At 42.0% G+C, this 22,718-nt stretch overlaps 1 protein-coding gene across 1 annotated transcript in view; it reads left to right on the forward strand.

The window, feature by feature from the left end:
- Window positions 1–10,827: 10,827 nt before the first annotated feature.
- Window positions 10,828–22,718, forward strand: part of PLCL1 (phospholipase C like 1 (inactive)) — a 212,248-nt gene continuing 200,357 nt past the window's right edge. The window contains exon 1 of the mRNA XM_075028078.1: window positions 10,828–11,345. Within this exon, the coding sequence (XP_074884179.1) occupies window positions 11,073–11,345 (273 nt within the window). The 5' untranslated portion in view covers window positions 10,828–11,072. The remainder of the gene's footprint in view (window positions 11,346–22,718) is intronic.

The raw sequence follows: 22,718 nt of genomic DNA on the forward strand, positions 1-22,718 counted from the left end.
CATCCCAATTTCCACCATTCTCTCTGCCATTCATCTCTACCTCCTACTTCGTTTCAGGTTGCCCTAAAAATACTCTTGCTCACTTCCTCTTGTCTCCGTCTCCCTTTCCTCCTCATAATGGCTGCACTGGTATCCACTACCCCTTTAACCCCTGCAGTCATCACAGGGTGGGTACTGGGGAGCTCTGGCAGGGTACTGGGTACTCAGGGTACTGCAGGACTCCAGAATAGTATTAGGAGGGCTCTCAGAGGTACTGGGGGCACTGGGAGAGTATATGGGGGCTTTAGGGGGTACTAGGTTCATTGGGGAGGTACTGGGTAGCTCAGGGGTCTATTATGAGTACTGCAGGGTGCTTGGGGCTCTGTTGAACTCAGGGGGGGTCTGAGGGCTGGGTACTGTGGTGGGTGAGTGGGGTTTGCACACTGTTTCCTATGGCTTCATCAAGCTGAGCTGCTCTACTCTGGTGTGAGTTGCTCATTTGCTTCCCGTTTCACATTTTCCCCACGCTCAGCAATGGATGATCCAGAGGAACAGGAGACTTGGATGGTCAGTACACTGGACTACTCTCCTGACAGTGTTTTCCCAGGGTGGTAGATTGTTACTACGTAACAAAAGCATCCTCACTCAGTCCATCCTTGCAGAATATTAACATCATTATGGATGATTTCTAGCTCAAAATGTATCAGGGCAATGAATGACTTCTTCCAAATTTGAAGACATAACTAGATTTTATAGCTTAGTTTAAAAACACCTTATTTTCCAAAAGTAATGGTCAGCATGACAAAGATTATTGGAACTAAGTCACTATGTAAGACCAGCTTGTTTTCTGTCTCACTTCAGAGTTTAGAGTATATATGCTTTATTTGTAAAAGCATTTATGTGCATTTATTTTACATGTAACTTACTTACTGGAAACTGCTGCATAAAAGTTCCATTGCTGATGAAACTTGTCACAATTAAAATATGAAAGATTCTGTTAAAAGTGCCAGATCTGGAAAAGTAGTTATAAATGTAGTAGCATCTGAGTAAAATTGTAAAGCTTATCAGTACTTCAACAAATGTCCCAAGCAAATGGAAGAATTGTATTACAATCCTTTGTTAAATCTGATAATGTGGTTATTAATAGGAAATACTAAATATGTCTACTGAGAAATACGATTCCTTTATGTATTATAAAAGGATAGACCTCCAATAAAAAACGATAGATATGTGTCACATGGAAATATTAATAGATCTCCAGTTAGCTGAGTGAAGAGAAAATTATCAGACTCCTCATTTACTTTAACTTAGTGTGACAGACTTGATGGGCTCTTCCTCTCATTTTTTCTCTACTGTGTTTCGTTTAGTCAAACAAAAATTTAATGCTTACCCTGAGTGTGATAAATTTTAGGTTTTAATATTCTTTTGCAGTTGTCATAATATTATGTTTTACATGTTTCACTGAACTGAATATAAAATTCTGCAGACAGAAATAAACGAATAGAAAAGATAAAAACAATTGACATGTATTATGAAACACAGGTAGGAAAAAAAATACTTACAAGAAAGATAAAGTAACACGCTTTGCTTGCTCTGGAAGTGCAAAGCTACATGGATATAAGTGCAATTTAATAACACCTATATGCTGCCATGATGTTAAAGGGTTCTTATAAGGTTAACAGGTTCTTCCTTTCCCAATTCATTTGGCTGCCATCTAAGAAAATGGCTCTGGGTTCTAATCCTACCCTTTTCCACAATTTGATTCTTCAAATGTCATTATATGTTTAGGTATCGATTCCAAATAAAAAAGAAGGAAGAAGAATCTCACTGCAGATAGGATGTTGCTAATCTATTCCACATACTTGGGGAAATCTTGTAAGACTCATGTTGTAATTTTCTTTACTGTGTTTTAGATCCAGTAGTCCAAAAGGCCAGGAGCTTTTCAATTGACTTCAGTGATTTGAAGTAGAATGACACACATAAATACAGTAAAAGAGCCAAGCCAATTTATTGTTGCACATTATGATTTATTCTTGTTTCTTTTTTGTGCATGTGGTAATTTACTCTGTACATGCAGTTTTTCAGATTCAGATAAGACAGCTGCTTCTGTTTTAGGAAGTGCCTCATTTATGGAGCAATACTTGCATATATCCCCACACATTCCTGTTGTTTTTGTTCTACTATCTGCTACTCAAAACTTCTATATATAAAAGTGAAAGAAAAGTATAACATAACATAACTTATTGCTTAGAAACACTATTCTGAATGGTTGAACATAGCAGTAAAACAATCAACCTTCACTTCATTTTGTCTTGTTCTTTCTCACACTATATTGTATAGAACCGTATGGAATGGAATATATACCAACCTACCATCTGCCTTTCTCCAGTGAATGAAGAGCTTCTGTAGTTGCAGCCCCAAATGGCATCAATTCAGGATGGTTACAAAGATATCAAACACACCAAGAAGTGTTGTCTTTTCCAGTGTTTTCCCTTCTCCTCCACACAAGTACCTAATAGGAGTCGAAAGAGAACTGAAACAGAATGAAGGCAGCTAAGTACAGGAAGAAAAGTTTATGCTTGGTCTCATTCTATGCATTATGGTTTGATTTAATTTCCCTGTTAGTTGATTGAAAGGAATATGGAATTTAATGGTGAAAAGGAGAATTGCAAATGTAAAATACCAGTTGCAGAGGTGAAAGTAGTACGTTTTATGACCTGTCGTGGTTTAACCCCAGCCAGCAACTAAGCACCACGCAGCCACTCACTCACTTCCCCCCCACCCAGTGGGATGGGGGAGAGAATCAGTAAAAAAAAAGTAAAACTTGTGGGTTGAGATAAGTACAGTTTAATAGGACAGAAAGGAAAAAAAAATAATTATAATAACAATAATAAAATGACAATAATAACAATAAAAGAATTGGAATATACAAAACAAGCAATGCAAAATGCAATTACTCACCACTCACCGACTGACACCCAGTTAGTTCCCGAGCCGCGATCTGCACCCTCCCAGGCCAACTCCCCCCAGTTTATGTACTAGGCATGACGTAACATGGTATGGAATATCCCTTTGGCCACTTTGGGTCAGCTGTCCTGGCTGTGTCCCCTCCCAACTTCTTGAGTCCCGCCAGCCTTCTTGCTGGCTGGGCATGAGAAGCTGAAAAATCCTTGACTTAGTCTAAACACTACTTATCAACAACTGAAAACATCAGTGTGCTATCAACATTCTTCTCATACTGAATCCAAAATATAACACTATACCAGCTGCTAGAAAGAAAATTAACTCTATCCCAGCTGAAACCAGGACAAAACCTCAGACTTTGATATCCTTTTTTAAATACTTGGTTTCTGATATTTATTAATCAATTTTAGAGAAATAATCCTGGCAAACTTTAATGTGCAACACTTCATCACAATGTACTTGTATAAGGAAACAGAGTATTTTATCTGGAGATCTCAAATAACTATACAAAGAAGGCCCCTTCCTCTGAAAATTTCTATTATTATTTAAATATTATTAGATATGTAGGAAGAACAGGAACTCAAAGCACTGATTTTTAAAAAGGATTGCTAATGTTTCCCTACTTAACAGTAAATTTGACTTGGTTTAATGTAACATGAAGACATTTTTCCATATTAATGTTTCAGTTAGAATCAAGATTTATAAGATCACTTATCTTGCCTGTGTGAGTGATTAGGGGATTTTTTTTTCTTTATTTCTTTTTTATTTTGCTAAATGTGCAATTCATTCTTTTTCTGCATTTTGTAGAATACAATCTCAGAGCATTTGTGAGCTCTGAAATGGTTTTTACCTTTTGCCTTCCATTCAAATCAAGAGTTTCTAATTATTTGGACCAATAGGTAATTTAAATTCAATTTGTTTTATTTGTAGCAGCTCATAGGAAATAATTCAGTGTAAATTTTGGCCCACACTATGGACCTGGGGATTTACAAAACAAGAGACATCATTCTTCCTTCCGTTTTTCCTACCCTCCCCAAAATCACAAACCTTTGAGAAGTGCTGTGTTCAAGTATGGTTCAGTGAGCCTCACTGTGTGTAATATCTGCTCATAAAAACACTTCTTGGCATCTTTGGACATCACACTTGCAGAGTATATACGGGAAAAGTCCTGCTGTCTTTTGACAACAGCAGTATCACCTGAAGAGTTACTATACTTCAGTTTTTAACCTCCCCAAATCTTGCTACTGAGTCGGACTGTACATCTGAGATTAGACAAAGAGAGGGTAACTGGTTGAAATTAGAGGATTCTTCCAAACCACGATGTAAACATGGTGTATAAATACCATGGTATTTATACCATGGTGTATACCTGTATAAATACAGGTATATTTTTCCACTTTTACTGTGGATTTGTCTGTAAAACTCTGCATTTGGGAGTAAAGCTCTCCTGGCCCTTTATTTGCAGAATGCTTCACTTCTGCTAATCCTGCTGCAAACTACAGTGGGAGTTAGTATAGGCTACGGATTTCAACTACCAGCTTATTTAACCCTACTCAGAAAAAATATAGATAAACAGTGGTTAACAATGCTTTCAATTTACGCATGTTAGTACTCCCACAGTGGCAAATTTCAGGAAAATAAGCTTACATAGATTAGTCATGAGCCTTTCTTTTCCATGTCCTTAGAATATCTTCTAACCTGCCATTAAGGAACAAGAGATTTTGCAATAAGAGATTAAATATACTTCATCCCTGATGGAAAGCATTTTGAATCTTCTTAAAATCCTGTTCAATTAATACCAGAGGAATTTAAGTTATTTTGAGGATTACATTTTGATCATAATTATATAGCTTTTTTTTTTTCTTTGAGATTACTTTTTCTAATGAATTTAGAGATGGGCCAAATTTGCATGCATGAGAAACAGGCATAAATGTTTTTACCAAGTTTTTGAATCCATCTATCTAGCTACATGTAAGCTTGTATTTGCAAGTGGTATTAAAGACTAGGCCAAAGTCTGCCTATAACTTTAGTTCCATTATAGAAAGAATAGACTTTAGAGGGTACCTGTTCTCTGCTCGCATCTACTACCACTTTAAGCCAGTGTCAAAGCTGTCAAAAATATTCCTGGGCAACACTGCCTTGACTTTTTTCATAGGAAACCAGCTTTCTTTGAAATGAGGCAGATATGGGCATAGCTCTTTATACTCTTTCCTTGGGTAGCCAGTCAGGCACAGGTGTTCTAAAGATAGCAATGTAGTTCTAATACTGACATACTTTGGGTGCACCTGGTTTAGCATTTTTGTTTGGATCAAGGGTGCAATTTTGAAGCAAATCTCCTGATCACCCTAACTTACCTACTTGGATCACATCATAGAGCAGTTTCTGAGTGTGCAAACTGACTTCTCAGCTGATACTAAAAGAGATATTGTGCCACAGGAATGCCGCTACTGTACTCGAGTGTGCAGCTATTCTATCCATGGGACTGGACTAGGGCTTTTCTCAAGTAACCCCCACCCAAAAGGCCTATGGTATGGATGTCAGGCTCTCAGCACCAACGCTTTCCCTGTACAAATCCACTCCTATTAGATTATTTGATACTTTTCCTCACATCATTGTCAGGAGCCCCCAGAATGAATTCAAATGAGTAATCTTTTCTCCTGATGGTCAGGCTAGTGCATATCCCCTCAGTGGTCCAGGCTGCATATGATTTAACTTGGTCATGACAAAACCTAGTTGAGCAATGCAAACTCTTTTAGAGTGCGCATGTTAAGAGAAGGTTGTGTGTCTGATTAACTGCCAGAAGAATAGCCTAAATTCCATGCCTGGTATACTGACCAAATTTCCTCCAAAGTCTTTAACTGCAAAGTAGATATGAATATGGCTACTGTTGATGTTGCTAGCAATTTTCTTTTGAGCTGGCAAGATTAGAGACCATAACAGTAGCTCTTTAATTGGGATATTACCAGAATGCTTTCTATCCTCAGTAAGAAGAATTCCTGGCTAGTAAGTATCATTTAACACTAATGCTGCTTTCCCAGCAGCTGCATAGTTCATGATAATCCAAATGTTCCCCAAAAATTGCATGTAAGTGCATGGGAACCATGGTGCCACATATATTTCTAACACTGAATATCTCCGTTGAGCTAGCAAGATTGTGAGAGGCTGTGACATAGTATGCTGGCATGAAATTGTACCTGTTGATAGGTAATTACCAAAGAAAGGGGGAAATGGCATACACCTATTGGATCATACTGTTCATAGCAGTTAACAAGTAAGTTCACATAGCCTGAAAGGTAGCAACAACTACAATTAAGATTTCTATGCATGTGTTACAGCCAAAGAAATACTAAAAGCAATGATCAGAGAAGTTAAAAAGAGCTCTGTGAAAAAGCTAGTCATTGGTAAATGTTCTCATTAAGTGGAATTACCACCTACCTTAAACAAAAGCCATTATTATTAAGTATCATTAGACTTGAATAAGAATTCATCTTTAAGACTCCTCCAAATCCCCAAGACAATTCCTGTTACAATGTGTACAACATACCTTCTCTTCCTTCCCCTAAACTTAAGGAACTTGCAGCTAAATATGGGGAACTTGAGAAAGCTTCACTAGTTCCACAAATGAATAAACTCTATCTATGTTTTGCCTAGGTTGTAGCACCACTTCTGGGATTATCTGATGCTGTCTATTAAAAACCTTATTTTCAGTTAGTTGTTAACTTCCCAAACGTCAATCCCTTTGGCCAAAAATTTGAAGGTGGGTGGATGACTCATATTTTTTGTAAGGGAAATGGATTCTTGTCAAACATCTACCCTTGAAAATAAGAATATGAAAAAAAGGTTTTTTAATTTTTTTACAAAAACAAACCAACATGTGACATTTTACCATCCTCCCTTAGAAAAACTCTTGTGTCACCTTCTTTTACAACTGATGCTAGATTTGGTATAAGAATAGCTTCCTTATCAGGGATGTGCTCTTTCCTGCCTACAAAATTTGGTTCAAATGTTGCTACCTGCTATGCCTCTGAAAAATTTGTTTACAGAATCTCTGTATCTCAGATTTTACTCCCCTTTTCATGCCAGGCACTACCTAACCTGAGCTCCATTCAGTCTTCTCTGCAGCTGTGGAGCAGTTGTGCTGTATCACTGTCAAAATCAACGAGCAGAGCCATGATCAACGACGTTCTCTCCTGCTTGCAGTGATCCATCACTACGCCCAGGTTGGGGGTGAAGGAAACTATGTTGGTTGAACACACAGTGGTAAGAGCTGAGCCTGCAGGAGAGGGAGCAAATGGGTAAAGTAAGTCCCTAGCAGGAGCAGTGAAAGAAGTACCCCCAACAGTGGCAAAAAATGCCGCAACCATTCTGACAAGGGTGTCCAGTAGTCCTCCCAGATCTCTTGTGCTGAGTGGTCCACAGCAGCTGGTGAGCAAAAGATGGTAGCAGTAACTAGGAGGATCCAGGTAGGGGAAGGAGGGAGAAGAAGAGACGCTGAGTGCCAGAACACCTTGCTGCAGCTCAGAGGACAAGGAGGTGGGCGACAGTAAAATGTCCTGTCTGGAGGAAGATGAGAAGAACTGGGATAGGGCTCCAGGTGAGGAAGCAGTCTCATTCACAGGGATTATCCCATGCAGTGAGAGAAGCCACAGTCCTATAGCATTTTATACATGATTACAACATTCGCACCAAAGGATATTAAACTGCACACTGGGACCACTAACCTTAATACTGGTGTTTGCTAACTTTTGGGTGGCTCTTTGCAGTGCTAATGATCTTTTTATATACACTGATCTCCACAGAGAAATCAATACATTCCACTCCAAGGGCTTGGGCCTGTGTCTATATAGCAAGCAGTGGCTGTAAAATAGGATTAAACATGAGCTAATTGAGGTCCTGATTTTACCCTTTCTCATACTTAATTGGCATATCTGTTTGGGCAAACAATACTGCTAAAATTAAGGATTATGCCTCAGAGCTAAGAATTGGCAGGAATCTTCCATAACTGAAGTATTCTAATTATTAAAAACACTGGATTAGCCTGAAAGGACTATCAGACAGTGAAAAGAATTCATCAGTGACTTCAGCTGGAACAAGGACATCATTAAGATAGAGGCGTATCACAAAAGTACTTCTTGCTAAGTTAGAGAAGACACAACATTTATACTACCTAGAAAATAAAATGGGATGTGTAAGTATAGTGAGGGTCTTTCAACAAAGTAGGAAGCAAGGCAAAACAAGAATTAACAAAAAAATTAGGAGACATTGAATCAAGCAGTGTAAATGTTTTTTTTTTTTTTAATTTAACGAAACCCCTTGTCTCTTAGTTAACTCTTTTCAGTTAAAGACTTCAGATATCAAAGGCTGTAATTTAAGGTGAGAATTAAATTATTTTAAACTTTTGATCTCAGAAGACAAATGCATTGGACAACAAATGCCCCTCTAATTTGAAATGTGTAAGACATATCCTAGAAAGGATAAAGTTCTTTAATATGTTATATGCATCTGTCTGTGCAACATGCTACAGACAGTTTCTGGTAGATGCAGCAGACTCCAGCTATGAGAATACTTTGCTGTTTTCAAATAATTAAACCAGTGATTAAACTTCACATGATTTCACAAGATATATGAAAACATATTTCTACATGAAGTAGTAATTCCCTCTAATAACATACTGCATGGTAGTTACCTTTTCCATTCTCTTTCAACTAGTCTTAGATCAGTCTGTGTGACAGTATGTGGATACACAACCATAAGCTTTTATTTGGTTTGTTCCCCCCCCCCCCTTTTGCTGCAGTGACTTGGTATCATGTTCTGTCTCCTGTACAATGCAGGCTGGGGCTGAGTCCTCCACTCCCTTACCAGACTTTCCTCTCCAGTATTTTTTAAGATAAATGTTTCTTTAATGTGACTATTTTGTATCTTCTTTTAGGGTTACTTATTTTATTGCCTTTCTCACTAAAAAAAACCCTAAACAACTGTTGTATACATGTGTTATGACATGTTTTTCACATCAAATTTAGATGGAAGCTCATGAAAAAAAGTTCAGTGGTATTTACATCTGTCCCCCAATTAGCATTTCTTTGCGTTGAACATGATAAATGCCTTGGTAACCTTGACAGAAGTTCTGGGGTTTTTTACATGGAATTATAAATATTATATAATGCATATACATATTGAAAAATTTCACATCCTTTAAGTGGCAATTATGTCCTGTAGCTAGGCATTTGTTAGTAGCTAATGACTGGCTGGGGTAAGGAGGTTACCTCTTACTCTTTCCTGCTTAACCATTGACTCCCAACAGGTGCCCAACACATTCATTAGGAAATTACTTTAGAAACCAGACAGAAATGAAATTTTCCACTGAGTCTTACTGCCTTTAAAGCCGATAGCTGTAATTTTGAGTAGTCTTACACCTCCAGTGACTCTCAGCTTGCCCAGCCCTACCCCTCCTATTTTCCATCTTTCTATACCTCTATATTCTATATCTCTATTCTATTTCTATATCTCTTTCTCAACTGTCTCTCCTGCTTTCCTCTTTCCTTTGCTTTTACCCTTGCTGCACTCCCCCTTACCCCATCTTTCCCGAGGTCTCCACGCAGATCATCTCCTTGTAACTAAACACCACCCGAAGAATCGTGAAGGACACCACCACGCTCGCACTAACTCTTCAGGGCTGACCACGGCTCTTGGCCTGGCTGCCTGGGGATAACCTTTCCCGGATGGCTCCTCTTCTCCGCCTCCCGCTGAGGCACCGCACCCGGGACGGTACTTGGTCCCGGGGCCGCGGCGGGAGCGGGGCGCAGGAACCGGACCGGCCGCTCCGCACCGCACCGCCAGGGGGCGGTGTCGGCCCTGCAACGGCGAGCGCCGGCGGCCCCGCGGGGCCCGGGGCTGCGAGGGGCGCGGCGGGTGAGGGCCCCCGCCCCGCGCCGGCGGCCGCGAGGGGAGCGAGCTGAGGGGAGCGAGCTGAGGGGAGCGAGCTGAGGGGAGCGAGCTGAGGGGAGCGAGCTGAGGGGAGCGAGCTGAGGGGAGCGGGCGGGGCGAGGTCGCAGCCCCGCACGACTCGCCTCGTCGTGGGCTCATTTTCAAGCGACGGAGGGTCCCCACGCGAGTCTTTGCCGTCTTTTGCGACAGCCCCCTCGCGCCGCGCGCCCGCTCGGCTGGCCCGCCCGCAGCAGCGGGGGCCCGAGCGCGGCGCTCCCCTTCGCGACACCCAGCCCCGCGGCCGGCGGTGGCAGCGCTCCCTCGCTAACCGCGCGCCGCCGACCCGGCGGCGTCCCCGCCTCTCCTCGGCCGCGCTCCTAACGCGAGCGCCGCCGCACGAACGCCGCGGCTACGCGGGCTGCGGGCTTGAGGGGGAGTTCACCTAGCCGCCCTTTCCTCACACGCGGCTTTTGCCCTGACACGGGCGCAGCCGGCACCTTCCTAAAATACGCGCGGGGAAGCACTCAGGCGGCTCTCCCGGCACGCTCCTCACAGACGGAGGGGACGGGACAGGACGGGAGCTGCGGCGGGTGCGATTAGCTTTCACAGCTCCCCGCGCAGTCCCCCCTCTCCCTCCCGCCGTACCTGCCCCTCGGCCGTTCGCCGCGCCGCCCCGCCCAGAACGCCCATCCAGGCGTCCCGCGGGCACGCCCTTCACCAAATACTATTGGCCGCCGCGGCGCCCCCGGGGGGCCGCCACAGTGCTGAGTGGTCCTTCGCCGCGTCCGTCAACGCCGCCTGTCAAAACACGCCCGGCTCCTGTCACAACAGAGCGGTGCCGCGGCGGCACTTCCTGCGCGCGCGCGCCGCCCTCACGGCGTTCCCCGCGGCAGCCCCGCCGGGCGCCCGGCCCCGCCGCCCGGCCCCGCCGCCCCGCTTCCCCCCGCCCCGCCCCGCCACTTTGCGCCGTCCCCGCGGCGCGGAGCCGCGCCACCCTCCCCGTTCCTCCGTCGCCGCGGGGGCTGCGGCGTTCCGCGCGGGCACCCTCCGCTGCGGAGGACGGGGATGGCTCCTCCGGGGAAAGTTGGCGCTGCCGCCGCCGTGCCGTGAGGGGAGCGCCGCGGGACGCCGTCCGTCCGTCCGTGTGCGCGTGTCCCCCACGCCCTCTCAGCGCCCCGGAGAAGTTGCCGCCGGTCGCCGGGGCGATGGCAGAGGCTGCCGGCAGCAGGGAGCAGCCGGCGGCGGGCCGCGCCCCTCCCGACGCCGCTCACCGTGCCGAGGAGGAGCCCGAGCCGGCTTCGCTGGACGCCCCGGCGGCGGCCGCGGGCAGGAGGCGGGAGCGGCGCAGCGGCGTCTCGGCCGTCGGCACCGCCGAGCGCTTCCCCGGCGGCAGCCTGGGGACGGCGGCGGCAGCCGACCCAGACGCCTGCCTGCTGGAGGCGGCCAAGGCCACCCCGCGGAGGAGCAGCATCATCAAGGTAAGGGCGGGAAGTTTCCGCGGGTCCGGCCGCCGTGGGTCGCCCGGGCCGCAGCCGCCCCCCGGCGCGCCCCTGCCCGCCGGGCGGCGGGGGACCGGCAGGGGAGCGAGCCGGGGAGGGCGGCGGGGGACCGGCAGGGGAGCGAGCCGGGGAGGGCGGCGGGGGGCCGGCAGGGGAGCGAGCCGGGGAGGGCGGCGGTGCGGTGGGAGCCCGCGGCGAGGGGCTGCGCGCACCCTCCGCGCGGCTGAGGCTGCGGCTGCCGCTCCGCTCGCCGCCGGCACCGAGGAAGGGCGACGGGGCTGCGGCGCTGCCTCCCCGGAGCCCCCCGGGGGAAGGTGCGTCCCCGGACCGAGCGGCTTGCTGGAGGGGGCGTCCTCGGGGGCGCCCGGCCGGCCGGTCCCGGGGGAGCGGGCCGCGGGGGTGGTGGTCTGTGGTGGGGCGCCGTCAGGGGCGTCGGGGTCCCGCCCGCACTCGTGCGTGCCCCGTGGATTTCGCAGCGGGGCAGCTTCCCAGGGAGTTGCAAAGTTTTTGTGTAGCAGCTCGTATCTGTTCTTATGTAATATTTATGAAGCACCTGGAGGCAGAGTAAGTAGCTTCTACCGCGGTGGTTTTCTTTGCTCTTGAGTAGCAAAATATGCGGTGTCACAAGTTAACAGAAGGCGTGTTTGGAGACTGAATGGAGTACAGATTGCTGCGGAGCAGCACCGTGTGTTTAACACCCTTTATGTGAAATTAACAGGTCGGGCGTGATCTTAAAAGCCTCCGCCTTTATTATAATCTGGTAGGGGAAATGGCCTTATGATTATGTTTATCTGTTTGGGGTTTTTTTCCCCAGTTTAATTTTTAAGAATAAACTATGTGGTTTCGAATTAAATGGTATCTCCTTGCAAGTATATATGCTAATCGCTAGTTTCTGGGGAGACGATGAATGAAGTCTCCTGGGCAAACTTAATTTAGCATATGGTCACGCGTGATCCTCTTGTAGTGATTTGCACTTGGAAAGCATCAGGAGAACACTGGAAAATGAGACTTCACTTCTGTAAATGTGTGAATGCACTGGGCAGAGCTCTAGCTCAAGGCAAGAAGCAAAGAACATATGCTTAGCTCTTAGATCTTGGTATATCCATTCAAAGGAGGAATGGATAAACAAAATATTTGCTTTTTGCATTTTAAAGCTTTAACATTCGTAGGATACCGAGGTAGTTAAGTGCAAGAGAGTCTCAAGGATCCTTTGAAAGTTCCACCTTGAAATGCTAACCCATTAAGTCCAACAAAGCATTCAAGTGTGGTTTTAGTCTTCTGAAGACAGCCACTGAATGTGATGGGAATGCTTCCAATCTGAAGTTACATAAATGCTTTACAAAATCAGGACCAAAGTTTTGTAACTGTTCTGGTATGGAAATGGTATTCTCTCTTGGAATTGTGTGACGGTTTCAAAAATTGAAAAAACACAATCTTGGATTTAAATTAAAGAACATATCATTGTTTTTACAGACTGTACCAGTTCTGTGGTAGATACATTTTAATGTCACAAATGGTAGGTAAGTTTTAATGACTGCGTAGCATTTTCACTACAGGTTGATATTTAGCAATACTACTGAGATTGATAATGATCTGTCTTCCAGCTGGAGGAAATTTCTCGAGATACATCCTGGGATGGTATTTATTAGCAGAGAGGTTTCTGACAGAGATAAGAAAGTATTAATGTTGTTATATAAGGAACTGGTAAGGCCTCATCTGAAATACTGGGTAAACTTGGTTTCCTGTGCTTAGGAATGGTGCATTCAAACTGGAACAGGTGCAAAGAAAGATAATGAGGATGGACTGATAGGTCAATGGATTGAATACTGTATGAGGGAAAATTTCTAGGGCAGCATTGCCTTTAGAACAAAGGATGCCTATGCATAGACCCAATGTGGAAACAAGAAAGTTATTCCAATCACTGTAAGGGTCTGGAATGGTCTTATGTTAGAAATAGAATGAAAAATACCATCATTCATCTTAAATTTAGTTGTTAAGATGATGAATTAAATTAGGTAACATAGTTGTGTCCGATAGCAGGTATCTGAACTTGAGAATTTGCAGGCTATGCATCTCTAAGGCATGCTGTTGGGACCCCATACAGACAGTGACGTTCATTTTCCCACAAGGTTGTCTCAGTGGTATACAAAAGTGTTTTGCATCACAGCTTTCCTTTGGCATTATACTAGTGAATGGGAAATACTTTTCACTTGGGATGGGAATTAAATAATTTATTTGTCTGCATCTTTCAGGAATTTCCGATGTCCTAGGAAATGTTCATCAGGTGTTGAATGCAAATTTTAGATGGAATTAAGATAAAAAACTCCCCAACTTATTTTACCTTTTCTATTTTTTCAGGACTTTAACATGCAGGAGTTCTGTTTAAGCATCGTATGTTTTGCAGGGGAATTAATTTTACAATGTTTTACTATATTTATTTTACTCTAAAATGTCTATATGTTCATATAAATCTATAGTCAGAATAGTATTCCATTGCTTTCTTTAAGCTGATCTTATCGGCTGAAAAAGGAGGTTTAAGAAAGCGAAGGAAGTTGTGCAGTAAGGGAAGCTCCTATTCTGCAGGAGTTGAACACTTTTGCCCTGTTTTCCCATTTCTCTCCCAATTATTTAAAGGTGTACTTTAAGCATGAGTGGTCTCGCTGCATTAAGCAAAAAGTTAAAATTCTGTAGATTTAGATGGTCAAAGTATACTTTTAAAAGCATTTTTTTCCCAGCTATCTTTTAGAGCTCCGCGGGTTTCAAGGTTAGCATCTGAGAGCGCAATTCCAGTGGAAGCCAGACTTGCTTACATTGGAGTGTTTTGGCATCTGCATTCTAGCTGTGAAGTATAAAGGACTGAACAGGGACTTGCTTTAAAAACCTTTCCTGCAGCAAATTACATTTGGCATACACTGCAAGTAAAATATGAACCCTTCTAGATAATCTTCAGTGCATTCATGTGCGCTATATTTGACTTCAGAAACAAGAGAACTCATTTATATAAAAAGAACAAAAGGTAGCTGGAATATTTTTATTCCCATTTTGCTTTGCTAACGTTCACAGCTTTGTAGATTGAGGTAAATTTGAAATAGCATTAATGAGAAATGGTTGTAACTGCTCTTGTGCTTTAGAAAATCTCTCTAATACATGTGCATTAGTTGTTGGGGTTTGGGTTGTTTTTTTTTGTTTGTTTGTTTTTTTTTAAGGCAAGGAAGAGGTAAATGGTCTTACCACAGAACTGGAGCAAGAAAGGGTTTTTGTGATGAGGAGCCTGAAGTCAGCAGAGTATAACGGTTAGGAGACAAACTTAAAGAAAGGGCAAGAGAGCATAGAACTTGACCCGTTTTTGAAGAAGCCCAAAGATGGACCATGCGTTGGCTAAATTATTTGCCAAGTGTTGCAATTTCTTTTTCTTTTGAATAATCCAGGACCAAATGCTTGCAAATAAAATGTTAATTGCAGCCACTTTTAGGTCAGGAGAACAGAAGACACCGCTTGAAGAACTGGATTTCTTCCTTCTTTACGTGTAATGCTTTGAAAGCCTTCTTGTGTGAGGTTCTAAACAGAGTTGACTGATGTTGTTTTCCTTCTGGCATGTTCCTTCTGACATTGCCACATACAGGCATTTTAATAAATGGGTAGGAAGGCTGTGTAATTTGTTATGTAATGCCTACTGAATTATTTTGTAACTTTTAACCAAAATATTTCCCTGTCAGTTCTTATCAGGCTTCTCTCTCTGCTTTGTTTGCATGCAATACAAACTTTTGGGACCATGTGGGTTTTTTTCTTCCTGGTTCTTTGTGCCAAAATACTGTAGCGGATAATGCAGCTCTCTATTACATTAGTAACAGCAGACTATGCCCATGAAGTGAACTTGAAGTAGGAACTGCAGAGTCAGACTTTAACTTCAGTCGCAGTAGAGCTATGAGACCTCTCAGTGAGGTTCTTCCAAAGACTATTTGCTTCTGTTTCACGCACAGATTTTTTTCTTTAAAAGCCAGTTGAGTTGTCCTTGCCCATCATATACTACTAGTCTATGAACTGCAAGGATTAGGTTTTTGCAATTGAATTCATCAGTGCAAGCGTATCAAGATAGCCAGCTGTCTTGTTTCAAGAAGTTGTATTTATCTTAGTGACATTTTTAGCTTTGAAAAAAACCAAACCTAGAATAAAAAAGAATTAGGCTTAGTTTCTTTCAGCTTGTGTTCTGAAGGGTGGTGACAGAATTTGTTTTAAATACATGCTACATCTGTCTATGCAACATGACTATCTAAAACTTTTTTTCGGAAGACAGTAGAGTTTTTTCCGGACTGTAATGATTCTCCAGTAACTCTTACTTAGCTTTTTGCTGTGTAAGCTTACATTTAGATACTTGCTACTTAATAATCTAAAACTATGACCATGTAAGAGTCATTAAAGCTGATTAATTAGTTGCTAGCCCAATGGTGATTTTACCACAACTGCATTCTTTGGCATATTCGTAAGTACCCTAGGAAAAGAGGAAAATATTTAGGTAGAGAATACATTAAAGAATACAGTAGAGCCTAAAAAGGTATAGAGAAAGGCAAGAATGACATGCCTACCCATGGAGAGACTGCCACAAAATGAGAAATTCATCAGATTTGTCTGGAAAAAGGTAACTGGCAAGTGATATTTTAATGTATGTAAATTCCCAAACGTTGTGGAGAGAGAAACAGGGAACTGATATTCACTCTCTTTCACAGCATGTGAAATAGGGGAAACCCAGTGATAGCTATATAGCAGCAAGTTTAAAATAAATGGAAGTATTTTCTGATGCAGCATGTGATTAAATCATGCACTAACAGCTACAGAAAGCTGTGGCAGTCAGAAATGCAAATGGGTTCAAGCAGGTTCAAAATGACAAATTGATGGAGGAGAGCTTCACAATGCACCAAAAGCATCTGGCTTAGAAAGTCCCTAAACTACAAGCGGTTGAACACTGGGAAGCTACAGTGGAGGATTGATCACTTTGTACTTTCCTGCTTCTTATGTATCTCCCCATGCATGCACTCCTGTAGCTGGGATACCAGCCTAGAATTGACCTTTATCTAACCCAGTATCTATTTGTTAAGAAAAACTTAAATACACTGTTTAACAACACAGAAGACTGTTTTCCATTATTGCTAGTATAAAAAAAATTCTTAGAAATGAAAAGAATCTTCTCTGTTAATTATTTATTTAGAATTAATTTTTTTTATTTTTTTTTTTTGCCAGCTCTACAGAAGAGAAACATTTTGGAGATATTTTTTGGATTGCTGTGGCATAGCTGTTTGTAGTCTTTATAATATTTTCATAACACTCCACCTGTATTCCATACACTACTGTTTTTTCCTAAGCATCTAGTTAAGTCAGGTTCGAAGAGAACCTGTACTGGTTCTAGACCTGCTTTTGTCACATGAATTATATCCTGAAGTTAGTATCACTGAAGATGGACAGTTTGTCTGTGGAGCTGTTGCATTTATCCGTAAGATCCTTTCTCATGGAGGGCAGTAGGCATTTCAGACTGGGGTTTAACCCCCATCTCTTCCCTGAAAAGAGAGCAACATTGGTAGGTCCAGTATGGCTGTGCCTAAGATGGTAACATTGTAGTAAGAAGGATTTAAGTCTTCTGGAATTTTTTGTGTCAGGCTATCAATAATAATTATCCTTAGCAATGCAGACCACAATTCACTGAAGACTTAAGTGTATAAAATGGGTTTCAGGTGCAGGATTTAGGCATATGGGTCCTATGAAGCTGTCCTGAAGGCTCACCCAGCTTCTTATGCCTTTCAGGGATCTAAGTTTTGCCAGAAAAGTTTCTTACAGAGATTTTTCTCTTGTGCAGGTCCGGAGTCAATTACACGTGCTGAGCATTTTAATATGTACCTTGTGTCCAAGTCAATCTATGAATAATAGGTGTAAGGTTTCTTTCCATTGAATTTCTTGGAATTTTTCATGTTTAATTTAGACTTTCTGTTTCTGATGGTTGGATTTGCCACAAAATACAATAATTCTGATTTCCAGCCATCTCTGCACTCAAGTAAAAGTTATTTAACTTAACTTCTCCTCAAGGAGAATTTGGGGCCTGGCTAAAAGTCTCTTAAAAATCAATGGGAGCCTTTAAACTGACTTGTGTAAACTTTAGTTAGTACTTCCAAAGAAACCAAACCCAAACAACTTACATCTAGGACAAACTGCTTCTATTAAAGTTTATAGCAAATTTGTCTGTTATGCTGACTGCTAACTCTGGAGTAGTTTTCTTGTCAGTCAGTTCCATATAGCGCATAGTGTTAACATATAACTAGTGATCTCCTTAAACATGTGGGTAGAGACAGATAATAGCATTGTGTTTGTGGTATCTTTCCTACAGGATCATAATAGTCAAGATTATTTGAATGTCTTTGACTGAAATCACCTAGAGGTGACCTTTTTCAAACTGGTGGGACAATACCCTTTCTGTAGGATATCAGCAAGTCTAGCAATCTGCAAAAACAAGTTCTGGCAGGTCTTTTCAGGAAGTCATTTCATGGGTTTTCTAGGTAAGAGGTAGGAGCTGTTATGCTCAGGAATAAAAGATGAAGTTGGTGATAATGGTTGATTTGTTTTTAAAACTTGTTATGTGCACAAAGATTATTGTGCAGAAGTACATAAATAATGATTAAAAATAATGTTCTATTGGAGTAGTGGTGCTGGTGGGTAGAGCAGTGGTGGAGGAATGCTTTCTACTGTTTTCCAAATATGTTAAGCAGCTGTTAATAAAACTAAGTTTTCGTATCTGTGCAGAGATGCTAATCCTGTTTCTTATGATAATATTGTATTCATTTTGTAGTTCCACTGAGATCAACTCCATCTGTAACAAAAAGGTTTTATTTGAGTTAATGGTATATTTATTTTTTTTTAGCCTTCCCCACAGTAGATGTGAAAATGCACACAGTTACTGTAGAACCCATAATGCATCCTCTGTGGTAAAGCATTTGGCTGATCATGTTCGTAAACCTAATCAGCATATTTTTTTCTTTCCAGGATGCACCTGGTAGGTGTAATTTTTGGTAATACCTTGGTGAGTTTTCTAAGAAATGGGGAAGGATGATTAATATAACTTTTTAATACACATGTAGTCTAGCTTATTTTTTTTTCTTTTAGCCAGTTTGAGTTAGAGGTTTTGACATGCATGACAGTTTAGGAACGACTCAGACTTGATTAAAAGGTTAAGTTCTGCAAAAGGCTAAATGCCTTTACCAAATACTAACAAGTTCTGAAGACTGGTATCTTTCTATGTATTGGTGTAGAAGTGTATTTACAGTCAAAGCCTTGTTCTTAAATCTTTCTTTATCATAAACATTTTTGGGTTTGAAGCCTACTTATGTAGAATACTGTCTTCTGGGGGAATCTTTTTATGTCAGAAGTTTGCAGTTTTAGTGATTATTGAGCCCCTTCCTGAAACATGTTTAAATTACTGAGGTCATTGTGATAACTTCATTTAGTCGTGGTTCATTGTTAACGTGTGTATTTATTAAGTTGGAAGACTCCAACCATTAAGACTGTGTACAGGCCCTAATTTAAATGATTAACTGGAATAAAACTGAGATAAAATAATCCTGTTTCAGAGCCACTTACATCAACAAAATTAGTCTTGGGATTATTTTGGGCAGAATGCCTCAGGTAATGTTATTGTGACATGCCTATTTAAAGGTGCATCAAAGTCTAAAAGGTAACGCACACCAAAGTATTACTACTTTGCTACTGTACTGAGAGGAGTTTAAAAAATATTCTAGCTGTAAATGTATACTGTGAAGGTTTGATTCTTCTCCTGAGTTGCATGCTCAGGGGAGTACTAATGCTCACGCCATATCTTGGATAATCCTAGCAAAAACAGTTACAGAAAACGGTATGTTCGTACTGATTATTCCCCAGAGGTTTTCTTTCCATCCTGCTAGATCTCATCCCTCCTGGTTGACCTGTGTCATGCTGCTTTGGTACTTCTTCAAGGGGCAAAAGGAACATGTCTTTGCTGCCCGGTACCTTGTTCAGAGATTCATACAAAGTGGAAATTAGTTTGATTACTGGAAAGTTGTCATGTATTGATTTGCATGGGTGTAAATGACTACAGAAGCAGCAGGGTGGTGGATAATTAGGACTCCAAGATCATCAATCTTCACTGAAAGTTTGTTTCGGTAACTTTGATACAACTTTTGAATGGGCAATAAGAATCTGTTTGATATCTATTCAGTATGAAGCTGGCTACTTGATTACATACCTTTCAAATAAGTCTAGACTCATATAAAGTATAGTGCTTATGGTTTATTGTTTTATGGACCCAAAGTCTGTCAAGCTATGTTGAGCAGTGATCCTCTCAGCATCATTTGGATCTAATTACCTGTACTGTATTATAGGTAGGCATAGCATTTTTTAAATTCATTAGACAGTTTTGATGGATTGTTAATCTGTTTTGATTATAAGCTGCAAAAAGTTTTTATCTTATTTAGCTCTTTCAAATAGTTTTGGGGGAAAACACAACAATAAAATGTAGGGTGCATGTGTGGTTTAAGAGAGGCCTGCTGCTTTTGGAAATGTGGCTATATCCATCTTGCTTTTGTGTATGCTGGTGTACCTTTCTCTGTGTTTTGTGTTGATGCATCTCCTAGAAAGTATATCTGCTTAAAAAACCAAAAAAAACCAAACCCAACCAAAACCAAAAGAACAACCATCCCAACAAAAACTTCTACCAGAAGTATTGATGAAAAAGACCCTATGAATTTAAGAAATTCTGTAACATTGGATCCTACTGCAAGGTCAATACATTTCAAGGAGTATGTGTGCTGTAGTGACCGCATGGGAATGTTAGCTACACCATGTTTGCAAGACAAAGGTAGGAAGTAAATAGCAATAGGAAGTAAAACTCCTTGATCAGGAATCGGATGCTAGTGCTGGAGTAACCAGGAAAGCCATGGGGCACAGAAGGGTGAGACCATGTCTAGAAGCTCAAGTGAAGTTCAGAAAATTGGATTATATGTAATCCAAATGCTGCAGGGAGGGGAGGCTGTAACAGGGAGCAGGCAAGGCTGAAATAAAACTGGGGAGCCTGGCTGGGAACTTGGGCAGTGGAGTCAGGAGTCAGCCAAGAGTTCACAAGCAGGGCAGGGACAAGGTGACGGGCAGTGACCAGGACTGGAGCAAGAGCTTGGAGCACAGCCACGGACATCCCATTTGCAGACCCAGCGCTGAGCTCCCTTGCAGGGAAGGTCATGCAGAGCACAAAAATAACAGTTTGTTGCCTGAGCTGAATTGCTCTGGTATAGTGGTCTCTTGGGCACGTACGGAGCTAGAGGTGTGTAGGTATCTAAGGGGAGTGGTGGCTGAATGGTGTAACGTTTTGGGGCAGAGTCGGGGAGGGGTGCAAGGTAGCTGCCAGGAGGCCAGAGGGTCTTTTTTTGCCACAAGCACTTAAGGTAGCTCTTGTGGAGGGAACAAGAGGAGGATGAGCAAGGGCTGCCTTGGTCCTGCTCTTGCCAGCTCAGTGGTTGAGTCTAATTCCTTGCATCCCTCTCTTCCTGAGTGAAGCTTGCCACCCATTCTGGGGCAACTCCAAAGCCATTTGGGCATCTTCTACTAAGCCTTCCACACCCCTGTAGCGTTTAGGCAAGTTTTACCATTTTAAGTTAACACCACAGTTGTGTTTTAATTTTGTTTTTGTTGTAAGGATAATTTTTTGAGAGAAGAGAGATTCTTGGTGGATTCTGTCACTTTCAGCATACTGTTGCTGTTTGCACAGAAGAATAAAAAGCGTCATGTTTTACTTAACATTGGATTTTCTTTAAGACACTTGCAACTCTCATTGTAAATGTAGATGAGTTCTGGGTTCTTGCGTTAAATTTTTTTATAAGCTGTACTTTTGTTTGGAAAAGCCATGTCATTTTTTGTTTTGTTTTTTAATTTTTTTTTTTTTTATAACAATTTTCATAAATATCTGATTAGAAGTTGCATTTTGCTCAGCTAAAGTGACTGCTGATCTCTTCAAGCCAGAGCTATTGGGAGAGAGCGCTATGAATTAATTACTGTAAGATCTCTTTTCTTGTTCCAAATGAGATTGTGTAGGAGCTTATTAAATTAATTTAAAAAATGTAATAGTTTAATAAAATAATTATATTCCATTGGACTATGACACACCTCCAGGCTACCTCATATAAATACTGTAATAAAAAATGTTGTGAGCACTGAGTAAAAAATAGACACTGGAATTCATTAAACATATGAAAAAGACTTTCTGCAGATGTTTTGTGTTCTGCGGTAGATGGAGCCCAGTCCCGGAGACTGCCTGGAAGCTGCACAGCCTTTCATGGGAATGCTGTGCATGAGGTCTGCCAGGACCGGCCTCGCTCTGCAGGTACCACCCGAGTCTTGGTGCTGGGGTAAAGACAGATTTCTTCTGGGAAATATGTATGGATGTATCCCGAAGGAAGTCTCATCTTCTAGTGTTATGTAAAATTGGTTGTACTTGAGTATGATTTGGAAATGCGAGTCATGGTATATATAGCTTATGAATTTCTTTCTCAGAGTGTTATGATTCACAGTGACAGTTGCTCCCTAAAGCAATGCAGATTTTGAGTATAAACATGCTATCAATGGAGGAAGGATTGGGTTGAACACAAATACCCAATCTCTAAACCCTGTTATTTTACTTTGAAATTTTCTTTTTCAGGCTCTTCAAGACTTAAAATGTTGTTAATGTTGTTATGCTGATCCTACTTTGAGCTAGGTGAGGTTTGTTTGGCAAAACTGTATTAGTTTAAACCTGAATATTACTGCTGAAGAATGAATTTTAGAGGATTGTTTCCAGATAACAGTTGCTCTTATTAGAAACACAAGAGAGTGAGTTGCTATTAGAGCTGAGAAAAAAAGCTAGAGATGACTTACTCACAGCAAGTGCATTTGTTTATTTATTTGCTTGGCAGTGCAGCTGCGGGGTCTGTGTGCTAGATGCATGTTAACAATTCCGTTCATATTCAGTACTTTTTTTTTGCTATATCTTCATGGGTGAGAGGGAGGCACTTTCATACATAGTGGTGAAATAGTCAAGTCTGATGGACAGGAATAGTGCTTAGAAGTAATTCATTTCAATGGACTGATCCAAATCTAATTGAGGTCAAATCAGACCCTGTTCATAGACTTCAGAATTCTCCCAGTACCCTTGGTCACCATGGAGGAGTGTTCCCTGCAGCAATAGCTCCTGACTTTGAAGACTTGCTTTTCTTTTAACCATTATAATTACTTAAATTATGTTATATTCTCATCCTGAGCATAGATTACCTAGACCAGTCCAAGGACTGTGGTGTCTTTCTGCAGAAGAAGCTG

Source organism: Buteo buteo, chromosome 5 (genome assembly GCF_964188355.1).
Source record: "Buteo buteo chromosome 5, bButBut1.hap1.1, whole genome shotgun sequence".
In the NCBI taxonomy this organism is placed as follows: Eukaryota; Metazoa; Chordata; class Aves; order Accipitriformes; family Accipitridae; genus Buteo; species Buteo buteo.